Raw genomic sequence first — 12,574 nt, forward strand, 5'->3', positions numbered from 1 at the left:
ATAATCCCTATCAAAATCCTAGCTGGCTTGCTGAAGAAACTGACTAGCTCATTCTAAAATTCATATGGAAATTCAAAGGGCAGAGAACGGACAAAATGACCTTGAAAAAGAAGAACAAAGTAAGAGTACTAGCACTAGGTGGAACAGGAACAGAATTTTAGCCCTACTCTCAAATCACTCAGAACATGCCCTCACTTTGAAAATTCAAATATATAGTTAGGTTGATAAAAACTCTGGGCTTGGGTTTACTTATGGGATTTTTCCTATAAACTTACCATTTGTTTTATCATTTTGTAAGAAAGCTGAGTTTAAGACTACATAACAGGATAAATGTTTCTAAGTCGTGTATAAACATTCATTGTGGCTCCTGTGACCTGGAATCAAGGAAAAGTATCCATTTCTGGTTAAAATCTAAACCTCACTATACTTTATAATGCTTCAAATACAGAGTAGCATCTCTCTGAAACCACAGTTCCAACTTGCAAAATAGTAGAGTGGCATTTTTCCTTATTCTGACAGTCTGACAGCTTTCGGTATTTAAAACTCTACAACAATTACTTTTCCAACAGAGTAACTGTACTTACATCAATATCCTCTTGGGTAAAAGTTTCTGGATCTTCTCCCATCATGTTGGCCAAGTGTCTCTTTCCTACGTTGAATTCTTCAATCTGCTTTTTAATAAAATCCACTGTGTAAGTTTCACGTCTTAAGACCGCAACATTTTTCCTTGTTGTTACAACTGTGGTGTGTCTTAACCTTAATATCTAGGAGAAAATACAAATGGAAAGAAAAGATTTTAAATTAAACAATGATCTTACAGGCCACTGTCTCTAAATAAAACAAGACATTCAAATAACTCTCTTTTTATTACGGTACTCAATTGGCAGGAGTCTGGAGACAAGGTAAAGGCTTGTTAAGACAACTGTTCCCTGCTAGAAAGCTTGCTTTTAAAAGCTTCTGCTTACAAAGTTGAAACTACTAGCATTTCAACACATTACAAATAATAATATAAAAAAATAACTGTGAGTGATATGCTACCTCCGTGTCTGCTACAAACATCCACATTTGATACCGACTGATCAATGTCGGCTGCTGTGATATTTGACACACAACGAATGAAGAGTAAAACGCCACTCCCTTACAAAGAATGAAAAAAAAAAAAAAGAATTCATGGGTAACCTTTGTATCACACCATGACTGTCAAACTGCTTATAATAAAGCCAAAACTACTTTCATTTGTGACAGTTTAAAAAAAAAAATTCAAGTATCTTCACATAGCCATACACTTTCCAATCCTGTCCCACCGCTCTCTCACCAATTATTATACCAATTATAATTGCTATAACCAATTATTTGTTGTTGCCAGAATCCACTGACTCTGTACATCCCTGTCCCTTGTGGACCTATTACATGTTCCTAGAACAGAATATCTCTCTTTTCTCACATAACTCCTGACTCTCCCAACACCTCCTCTGAGAAGCTGCCCACCACTCTACCCATCACAACTCATTTGTATTAGGCACTGCACTTCTGTGCTTTTCTATATTTACCTTTGTAAATCTCACAGTACACTGTGTGTAGATCCTTGATATTCACGGGTTTAAAACCAGAAAAATTTGGCCATTCCCAAGTAATATTCCCTCCTCCACCCCAAATTTGGGACACTCAGATATCTGCACTTGTACTGAGCCATTAACATGAAACGTGTATGCCACAATTCTGGTATGCAGGAGAAAACCTGGAGAGCTTCCCAACTGCGTAGCCAGGAGCCACAGCTTAACAGAACTTGTTTCTTTTTCCTTTTGCATCAGTGGCAAACATTTTTGACTGTGACCCACAGTAATAGCTACTGCTTATATCACCCCCTAGGACAGACACACACACACATATATACATAAGCAAAAGGCAAAAATACCCTGTATAAGATGGACTTTGATTATTATAATTATTCTATTCTCTCTACTCCCTTCTTTAATCTCTTATGAGATTTCATAACTAATGGGTTATGACCCAAACTAAACAAAAAACAGGTGTAGTGTTTCAGCAACTCATAAAGTGATTAAAAACTTTGTTGTTTTATGAAACATGGCCCCTAAAAGAAATATAATGATTAGTACTGGAGACGGAAGTGAAGAAATGCTAATATTTAAGACAGATAAGCTCTGGGCCAGGAAAAAAGCTTTATAAATGTCTTTAGCCATACAGAAGGAACCATTAAGGGTCTGATGGGGTCAGTTAAGTCTTTCAGTTGTATCTAAGCTGTACTGCATGTGCTAACACATGTGCTGTGGAGGTATTCAGGAATTTGGGGATTCAGCATCTCAGGACCATCCCTTGAGAGTGCTAAGGGTGGACACCGTCTAGTAATTGTTTGACTTCAATGATTTGTTTACTTCGCAGTGCCTGGCTCAAGTGAACTGCTCAGTAAACGTCTGCCATATGGGTGGAAAAAAAGAAAAGCTTTATTTATTTCAGGAGTGGTCAGGGAGGTGAAATTAAAGTAACAAAGGAAAATCATTTTTCACCCACCTTACTGAAAAAAATAATAATACCTAATGCAGGTGGAAAGAAGGGCATGCTTTTACATCAACGATGGACTGAATTGCTACAGCCTTTCTGGAGAACTATGTGGAAACATCTATTAAATGTCTACTGACATTTACAGCAATCACCTCACAACTGGAACTCTCTCCTACAGAAATAAAAGCATCAGATACAAGATATTTGATGTAGTAAGAATTACACCAGGATGTTTACACTTTATTAGTGGGAAGAAAAAGGAAACAAAGCAAATGCCCATCAACTGTTAAATTAACTTTGATACATTCATACCAAAGAATATTATACAGCAGTTACACACGTAATAGGTGACTTGGAGAGATTTCTGCTATACATGTAAGTTAAAGAAGCAAAAAGTAGAACAGGATCCATCTTTTGAAAGTATGCATATGAATGCATGTCTATGATTAAAAGAACATCGAGAAAGACACAGAAGGATACATACGTTCAAAGGTTTGGGAGTTCCAGGGATGGAGCAGAAGTTAACAACTCTCTGCCACCTCCCCCACTTTGTGTCAACAATAAGAACATTCTGTATGCTACAGTCCCTTTTATAGGAAATTATGCATATACAGAAAGGATACACTCAAAAGAGATGCATGAGAAAAATAAAAACTTCCAACCTATTTTCCAGCTAAAAAATAATAAAAACAAATGTTTGATGGATAAATGGATGGATGGACTGGTTGATCTGAGTTAAAACATAAAAGAAAGAAGATTTTTAAAAAAGGTGGCACTCCTTTTTCAACAGTTTTTGATCACAGTACTTGACTTCTTTACAGTGTTTGGTACTGTCAGTCACTCTCCCTCCTTGGAACACTCTCCTGTTTTCTATGCCTCCACACTGCCTGGGTTTTCCCCTACTTCTTTGGCAGGTCATCCTCAATCTCTTGGGTGGCTCTTCTTCCTCTGCTGTTTGTCCTTCAGGGTCCGATCCCTCTGCTTATTCCTCATTCACTACAACCTCCCCTAGATGATCTAATTCATTTCCAAGACCTCAATTACCATCTACAAGGTAACAGAGGACTTGTAAATCAGCTTTCTTCTTTAACTTGCTTATCTATGGGTTTACTGGAAATCTACACTTGGACATCCCAAATATAACTATTTAATAAACACAATTATATCCAAAACTAAGCTCGTTTCCTTCCCTCTCAAATCTCGTTCCTCCTACTCAGATCCCATGTCAGTAAATCGCATCATCATCCAATCAGCTGTGAAGCTAGAATCCTGGCTTCCCACTGCCCTCAGGATTAAATTTAATTTAGAAGTTGTGATCTCCATCTCTCAGAGACAAAGTACCGGGAAAATTAAGAAAACGAAAACTGCACAGATGCAAGACACTTTAAAACTGTCACTCTCTCTCCTCTCCACTGTGCGACTTTCTGCATTAAGTCTTCGGGTCTCTGCAGGGGTCCAGTTCTCATCCACCTCCGCCCTCTGGACCGCGGGGCTCGCGGGCAGGGCGGGACCCATCACCCACCCGGGCGGCGGGTCAAGGCAGGGGTCGCTCTAGTTCCGTCTCAGATAACTTACCCCTCACTGCACCCTGAGAAAACCAGCAACAACGTCCAGGGTGGGCACCAGAAGGCAATCCCACTCCTCTCTCTACCTCAGACCGCCGCTGAGCACCTAAGACCCCAGGGCCCCGTCTGAGGGCGTGGAGACGCCAGAGGACCGCGACGGAGCCGGTTCCACATCCGCGTGCTCCAGGGGCCAGCACTCCCACCTCTCTCAGGCCTTACCTGGCATCCGGGACTTCTCTGCAGCTTAGCAGCCGCGGCTTTCCAGAGGCCCTGTCCCCGAGCAAAGCTAACCCTACCCCCAAGAAAGAGCCGGTACGAAGCAGCTGCGCCGCAGGACACACGTAGAGCCGCCATGTTGGCTGCGGGAGGCGCTGGCAGTAGGACGAAAAGGCGGGGCTTGCGGACTGCGCAGGGGCTGATGGGCTCCGTGTTCTCGAGGCTGCCGGGAAGAGGCACTGGAGCGGGGGGCGTGTCCCGCGGCCAGAGGCGGCTCGTCGCTGATTGGGTGCGGGAGCCCGAGGGGCGTGTCCGACCCCGGCCCGGGGCAGGTGTTGACCGTGCGAAAGGTAGTGGGTCTGCATCCTGGCATCGCGCATCTTCTGCGCGTCTTGTAGTCGGTCGCTCCCCGAGTCTCCTTGGAACGACTGCCACGTGGCTGTCTCGCCAGCCCTTCCGCCCCACGTCCAGCCTGCCCTAGCGCCGGCTCCCCTGCTTAGCCCTGTCTTCACGCTCCATCATCACCCAGCTCCTCTCTCCGCTCGGTAGGACCGAGCTCCGTGCTTCTGCTCCCAGCAGACCCCTTCCTGGCATGGGTTTTACCTCCTCCTCCCTTCCCACGTGGATCGGGGTCCAGTGTCTCCACCCTCCTCCGGAAACTGGTTGTTTCCTAAGTGTATGAAGCGCAGGCTAACCCTTAAACCTGCGAGGACAGACACTTGTCTTTGCTTGTCACCCCCTTACTGTTAGTACTAAACCTCCCTGGAAACTCAATCAGAGCTAAATAAATGGGTATGAATATAGATGAGCATGGCTTGCCTTCTGGGGCTTTTTTACTGTTTGCTCCAGACAGTAACTCCAAGGGCGCTTTCTACGAAATACATATTACAGGATGTAGTAAGCCGCTCTTAAAGGGTTTCCAAACAATTAGATTCGAAGGATCAGTAAAATCAATACGCAAATACACACATGCATATGGAAAATCTGAGGTGAAGTTGTCAAGCAAATAAATGTCATCTACTATCATCACTATTTCGTAAAACACAGAACATGTTAATATTAAGAAGGTAGAAGTGACATAATCTTGGAATGAAGTGTGGTCCTTCAAATGGAGTGCATTTATGTGTACACGAAGCTCGTACTCGTTCTTCTTGGTGTTACCTTTTAGGCTAGCGAGACTTTCATCAAAAGTTGGCAGAGGGGCTTCCCTGGTGGCGCAATGGTTGAGAGTCCGCCTGCCGATGCAGGGGACACGAGTTCGTGCCCCGGTCTGGGAAGATCCCACATGCCGCGGAGCGGCTGGGCCCGTGAGCCATGGCCGCTGAGCCTGCGCGTCCGGAGCCTGTGCTCCGCAACGGGAGAGGCCACAGCAGTGAGAGGCCCGCGTACCGCAAAACAAACAAACAAAGTTGGCAGAGACCCATGAGCTAGTATTCGGGAACCAAGCCTTTATAACTTATTAAGATAGATGTCTTTAAACAGCAGTTCCTACACAGTGTAAAAAAAAGTTTTTTAACTTAATTGTGGAAATTTCACCAAGACAATCAAATAAGTATGTAGAAGCAGAATTTATATCATTTTTTTAAATGACATGTTGGAGCATATGAAAAATACATTAAGTACTAAAATTAAGATTAAGAATTGTGGAAGTTTTTTTCTCTAAGATTCATGTTATGATCTTTTACTAGATTACAGTAAAGCAAATGTAATACATCTCCCACCTCTAGGGGCAACCCTTGGACTGCTGCTTTGAATTTCCTGTGTAGCCTTTGAGTTTGGGAAGAAATATGTAACTGTAGGTTGACACTGGCTGCATAATTTGGCGACAGAAGGAAAGATTGGAATCAGGAATGTACTGATAAACATTTAAAATATGAAAAAAATGTCATTTTACCAAACAACTACAGCTTAGATTCATTTAATTTTTCTCTCGTTTACTGAGCACCTGTTACGTCAGAGGCAACAGGCATCCTCGGTCCCATATCAGGATCATAAAATACCAACAGTCCAACATGGTGGAGTCATGTAAATGTGAGGATTCGGTTCTAGAGCAGCTTCTAAGGTAAATATCAGGAAAGTCGAAATGTTGGACAAACAACACCAAGTGTTGCCGAGTTGTGAGAATGCAGGAAGTGTTAGATGCTGGTGGTGAGGGTGTAAACTGATATAGTTTTCCTGAAAAAAATGAATCAATGATCTAAAGTTAAGATGAGCACACCCTACAATCTATTGATTACATTCCTAGGTATATATACCCTGCAGAAATTCTTGCACAGTATATCAGGATACATGTATAAAAATGTTCATAGAATCAAATTCTTTTGTAACAACACAAAAAAACCTACACACATTTTTAAAGGATTCCTAGAAAGCGTCCCTGGAACTGCAGAGCTTTGTCGATCAATATGGAAAACTTCAGTCTGGAAAAAACACGAAGGCTTGATAGGTCCACAGACAATGGAGATCTTCAGAGAACTTTGAATCAAAGATGACCAAAGAACGAAATAATGCCATTTGCAGCATGGATGGAATTAGAGATGATCCTACTCAGTGAAGTAAGTCAGAAGGAGAAGGACAAATACCACATGATATCACTTATACGTGGAATCTAAACTATAACGCAGATGAACTTATCTACCAAACAGAAACGGACTCACAGACATAGAGAACAGACTTGTGGTTGCCAAATGTGGGTGGGGGCAGGATGGAGTGGGAGTTTGGGGTTAACAGATGCGAACGATTATATACAGAATGGATAAAAACAAGGTCCTACTGTACAGCACAGGAAAAAAAAAAAAGGATGACCAAAAACCGTATGCTTCAGGGAGAGTGCATAAAATGTGGATCAAGAAATCAGAGTTCCCCTCTGAGCCCTGCCATGGACCCACTCTTGACCCTTGGTGGTCATTTCGCTTATGGAAAACCTGCATTTCTAATCAGCGTAACAAGGGTGTGTTAGACCAGTGATCCTCAGCAGTGCAGCCCCCAGAGCAGGAACTTCAGCACTACTTACTAAAAAAAGTAAATTTAGACACAGAAACAGACATGTACAGAGGAAAAACAACATAAAGATACAAGGAGAGGATGGCTGTCTACAAGCCATGGAACCCCCGAGGCCACCAGAGACAAGGAAGGAGGATCTGGAACAGATTCTCCCTCACAGGGAAGAAACTAACCCTGCTGACCTTGATCTCGGACCTCCTGCCTGCAGGTTGTGAGACTATACAGTCTCCCGCCCGCAGAGCTGCACCGGCTTGTTCCAGAACAGGTGATCTGCCTTTCCTCTGAGCGAAGGACGGGATGTGAAGAAAGCCAGCGTCGCTTGCCCTTAAACCATTACCACGGAAGATTTGTTACTTTGACTTTAGTTTACTATGCTTCAGTTAAAAAAATTACGTGAATAAATTATTTTGATTTCTAAAGGTCTTTAAAAAATCCAGTAGCTTCCTTTTTATTTATTTATTTATTTAATTTTTTTGCGTTACACGGGCCTCTCACTGTCGGGGCCTCTCCCGTTGCAGAGCACAGCCTCCGGACGCGCAGGCTCAGCGGCCATAGCTCACGGGCCCAGCCACTCCGCGGCATGTGGGATCTTCCTGGACCGGGGCACGAACCCGTGTCCCCTGCATCCGCAGGCGGACTCCCAACCACTGCGCCACCAGGGGAGCCCTCCAGAACTTTTTCATCTTCTCCAGCTGAAACTCTGAACCTATGAGACAATTCCTATCTTCCCTCTCCCCCGGCCCCTGGTAACCGCAATTCTACTTTCTGTCTCCGTGAATTAGGCTATTATATTTACCTCATCTAAGTGGAATCATACATTTTCCCTTTTATGACTGGCTTATTTTACTTAGCATGCTTTCAAGGTTCATCCATGTTGTAGCATGCATCAGAATTTCCTTCCTTTTTAAAGCACATTTTGTTTATCCATCTGTCAAGGGAAACTTGAGTTGCTTTCGCCTTCAGGCTTGTGAATAATGGTGCTATGAACATGAGCGTACAGTATCTGTTCAGGTCGCTGCCTTTAATCCTTTGGGGTGGATACCTAGAAGTGGCATTGCAGGATTCTTGTTTTTAATGTGGCCAGATTTTTAACTTAATCTACACAGGTGGTTGCCCACAAAAGTAACCTGATAATTTAAATCTACAACATAAAAAGGCTCTAGTTATATAGACCACTCCCAGCTAAACAAACAGTATACATGGGGTATGAAAATGAGGAATGTAAATTTCACTGGCGTTTAAAAATATTTATATGAGGCAGTTTTAGTACATAATTACTATATATCAAGCTTCTCTAACAGTTTAAGAACTGAATCTGTCTCAGCCCACAAGTAAATCTATTCTCCCAAAGTTCATATATTTTATCATATTGATTGAATTTTAATAAATAAGAAATAGAACAAGTATCTTCTTTGGCTTTTTACCCCACTGTGTTCAGTGTGAACCCCATCCATTTGCATATGCTCTTTACCTACAGAGCTGTCATTTATGTCAGCTATAAGAGAGACGGCACTTAGGGAGCTGTCAGTCAATGCTGTTATGATACTTCAAGAATCATTCCTCCAGGCTTCATTATCAAAAATAAAACAAATTTACATGGAACATAAATGTGGATTCATCGCACGATTTGCTGTGCATTGAAAATGACTTCAAAAGCACACAAGTTCATGCGGCAATATGTTTGGGCCAGTGTCTCCTTGACCATGTTTGCAATTACTTTGCATAGATTAAGTCATTTTTAAAGTGAATTTAGACAGTAAAGGTAGTTATCCGGATAGGGTGGTAGAGTTATAAGTGGTTTCCCTGCTTGAAATAATAGTGTGTAGAAAATGTTCTGTGACATTATGGGTGCCTCTTTCACCCATGTCCGAGGCATGAATTTGGGCTCAATCCAGGACTCCCTTGATGGGTGCTGAGTGAAGGTATAGCAGACCTAGAAAAACGGAACTAAATGAACAAGATTTTAGCCTGGATATAGTCGAGGGTCTAGGACTTTCAGAATGAAATGAAATTGGAATCAATAAAATCACTAAGGGCATGGTTAAAATAAACAGGCTTAATAATCAAATTCCAGAAAACTAGAACTAAAGTGAACTTCTTGAGGCATAAAAGAGACTACTTTAGGACCGATAGAAGAAGTACCACTTTACACAGCAGGGAGGCAACTTAAAAAGTGCATTTCTCCTCAGAGGTTGATGCAGTCTGAAAATGTAAACAAGTAGCAGACTGTGATCCAGACCTGAAAAATGAGAGTGTTCTTATTCAAAAACGTACTGAAGTGTGATCTTACTCTTTTGCAGAAGTAAAGCTAAGAACAAATCTCTGGAGTCTGTGTCAGAGAAAGTGTATCGATTTAGGTGGACCGTGGGGTATGAGTCTAAGAAATATAAAAAGAATTGTATAAATTATACACGCATGTACACATGAACACACACACGCACATGTAAGACATTACAAAGTGTAAAGAGAATTATATAACATGGCATGAGTTGAGCTCTGTTCTAAGTTTTTTCTCATTTAATCATAACACCCCTATGAGAGAGACGCTGTTACTACCCTCTTGTGAGACATAAGGAAGGTGCCGTTTGGACGTGTTCAATGCCTTGATCCGCTCCCACAACCGGGAAGGGAGGGAGCCAGACAACGTGCACTGGAGCACGTGCTTCTCTGTATCACACCCAGTCCTGGGCAGGACTGGTGTCTTTACCAAGGGTGTCTTGAGAACCTCATTCTCACCTTTCTCCATTGTACCTGCTCCCTGGTACCATTCTTTTCTGGGACCCAGTCCACTTGTCCGCCTGCTTTAGTACCAACCCACTTAACTCCGTCTGCTGCTCTTATGGTCCCCTCACCCACCCCACCATCTATGTAAGGACACAAGGCTACATCTGCTAGGTTGCTCTTCGCTGGTCAAAAACTGGCTGCCCTTCAGACATGTTTTCTTTGGCCTGCACAGTGATGTGTGCGTGTGTGTGTATGTGTGTGTGTGAAATTTAAATGCGGGTGCCTTAGGTTGATACACACCTTCCTTCATGTCCCCACCACTCTTGGTGGCCTGCTTCGGGCTGTTCCCGTGTTCGCATTACAACCCTGCCTTCTACAGAATGCACTGTGAACGCTACACACATGCCCTGATAAATGCTTCCCCATATAAACATGAACCCCCAAACTATTCAGATTTTGTCTACTCAAAGGTAGCTAGGAATGTTCAGGCTCTAGGACCCAAAGGATTTTTCCAGAAAGGCCAACCTTTCTGGACATTGAATACTTTACGATTTGGAGACATTGGATAAACCTGCCCAGCATCTCTGCTGACTCTACCATCCAGCTGGAAAGTGGAGTCTTGGTACTTTAGGAATTAAAGTACGAGATTAATATACACAAAGACTATTTTATCTTTAACAGCCATTATTTATTGATACATACTTTGCAAGGCTCTGTGATAGAACTATCTGGGTATTAAGATGATACCTGTCTTTCAGGAGCTTATAAACGTACAGGGAGAAAAAGACACCAATTTGATCATTCTAAAGAGACTGTGATATAGTCATGAAAGAATCGCAAAGTAATTTGGGAGTCTGAGAAAGAAAACATTACTGCCTGTCAAATGGATCAAGACGGTTTTATTTCCTAAATGTTTTATGGAGCTGCAAGTCAAAATAAGGAAACCATCAAACTCATTTCTTTACCATTATGCAGAACCACTTCTAAACTCTCTCTGAAAGCAATTAAACTACCCCTTTTTATAAATCCGACAAAGTGGAATTTTCTTTCTCAATTTATCAGATCAGGTGATTAAAAATTATTCTTCAATATCCCTAAATGACTCTCAAGCATGTGCATGCCACCTTTCTTATTTCCACTGAAGAAACATTCCCGGCCCATTTTCCAAGTGTTTTTGGAAATAAGTATCATATCTGAAATCTGAAATTGTGTCCAATTTCACTGAGCAGATCACAGCCTAGTGAATGACTAAACCATCACATCTCTTTATGAAGAAAGTTTGCTGTGATTAGATTGTAAACACCTGCATGTTGTTATTTTAACTTTAGAATCAAAAGAACATTTTATCCTGGGAAATGTAGATACCTGAAATAAGCATGTCAATTTTCAAACGAAGCTATTAGAGTTCCATTCTTAATAACCTTGAAGCTTAGAAATAGCTCGGCTTATACAGTAAATCCATGATTTCTTGTTGTTTTATTTATGTGCCCGGCACTCTTTAGATATAGGTTGCTGACCTCAGGGTACACACATGTCAAATATTCATGTTCTTTATGACTTCGTATCTAATCACAGCAATGTGTTTCTTTATGCAGTCAGAATTCAAGACTTCAATTTAATAATTCAACCACTCGTGACGTTTACAACAGGGAAGATAAAATTGACAGTACGAGTCTGCGTGACTTTGAGATTTTATTTGTTATACATTTGATCTATTGTTGGAAAGAGAAAGCAGAAGGAAAGAAATAGGATTTTGGTTTTCATCTTCTGTTTTTTTGTACTTGCACAATCAATATTGTAGAATCACACTGGGAACAGCAGTGGAGAGGGATTCCTGCTAAACCACGGGCACAAGCATTGGGTTATTAACATTGTATCAGTCTGTGCTCAGCTGTGGCTGGGATTTATTACCTGGTGTTCACTAACTTACAAAATCGTGGAAGCACCGTCTCCCCTGGAACTACACTGATGATGCTGATCCTATACTGTGCACCCGCCAAGTGGACGCCTCACGCCCTGCCCATCTAGAGCCACTTAATCCAGTTACAAATCTAAGCCTCACATGGGGGCGTCTGATTGGCAGAAGCTAAATCATATCTGGAACCCTAGACGCAAGGAGTCTTTAAATTTCCATCTGGAGCAGTACAGGAGAGATGTAATTTGTTTCACAGTTTTGCTTGCTGCTCTATTCCTAACAGTTTTCCAAACAGTCCCCAGTACCTAGAACCTGGAACATAAATGTCTGTTGAGGAAGGAAATTGGAAGTTAATCCATGGTTTTCGACACAACCACTCAATGGGGATGTTGCAAAGGCGGCTTAAGCATCTACAGATACCTAGATGAGGTGAATTTCAAGTCTTTTTCAAATCCCTTGAGGACAGAGTGCATGTCTGTTTTGTTCACATTGTACCCCAGCTCTACCGTGCCTGGTACAATATCAGGCAATCAATAAACTGTTTTTGGTAGAATGCCTGATGATGTGAAATATAAGTTGTCACTTTCTCCTGTCTCCATTATTCTTCAGGCGTCTAGATCCACATATTGAC

The 12,574-nt window shown here is 42.0% G+C and overlaps 1 protein-coding gene across 1 annotated transcript in view; it reads right to left on the minus strand.

Annotated features, from left to right (window-relative positions):
• The window catches only part of MRPS9 (mitochondrial ribosomal protein S9), a 46,723-nt gene extending 42,274 nt beyond the window's left edge, over window positions 1-4,449 (minus strand). The window contains exons 1-2 of the mRNA XM_029231798.1: window positions 4,305-4,449; window positions 585-764 (exon numbers count right to left, since the gene is read on the minus strand). Coding sequence (XP_029087631.1) covers window positions 585-764; window positions 4,305-4,439 — 315 coding nt within the window. The 5' untranslated portion in view covers window positions 4,440-4,449. The remainder of the gene's footprint in view (window positions 1-584; window positions 765-4,304) is intronic.
• Window positions 4,450-12,574: the final 8,125 nt, after the last annotated feature.

Source organism: Monodon monoceros, unplaced genomic scaffold, assembly GCF_005190385.1.
Source record: "Monodon monoceros isolate NGI ecotype Baffin Bay Population unplaced genomic scaffold, NGI_Narwhal_1 Super_Scaffold_19, whole genome shotgun sequence".
NCBI classification, from domain to species: Eukaryota; Metazoa; Chordata; class Mammalia; order Artiodactyla; family Monodontidae; genus Monodon; species Monodon monoceros.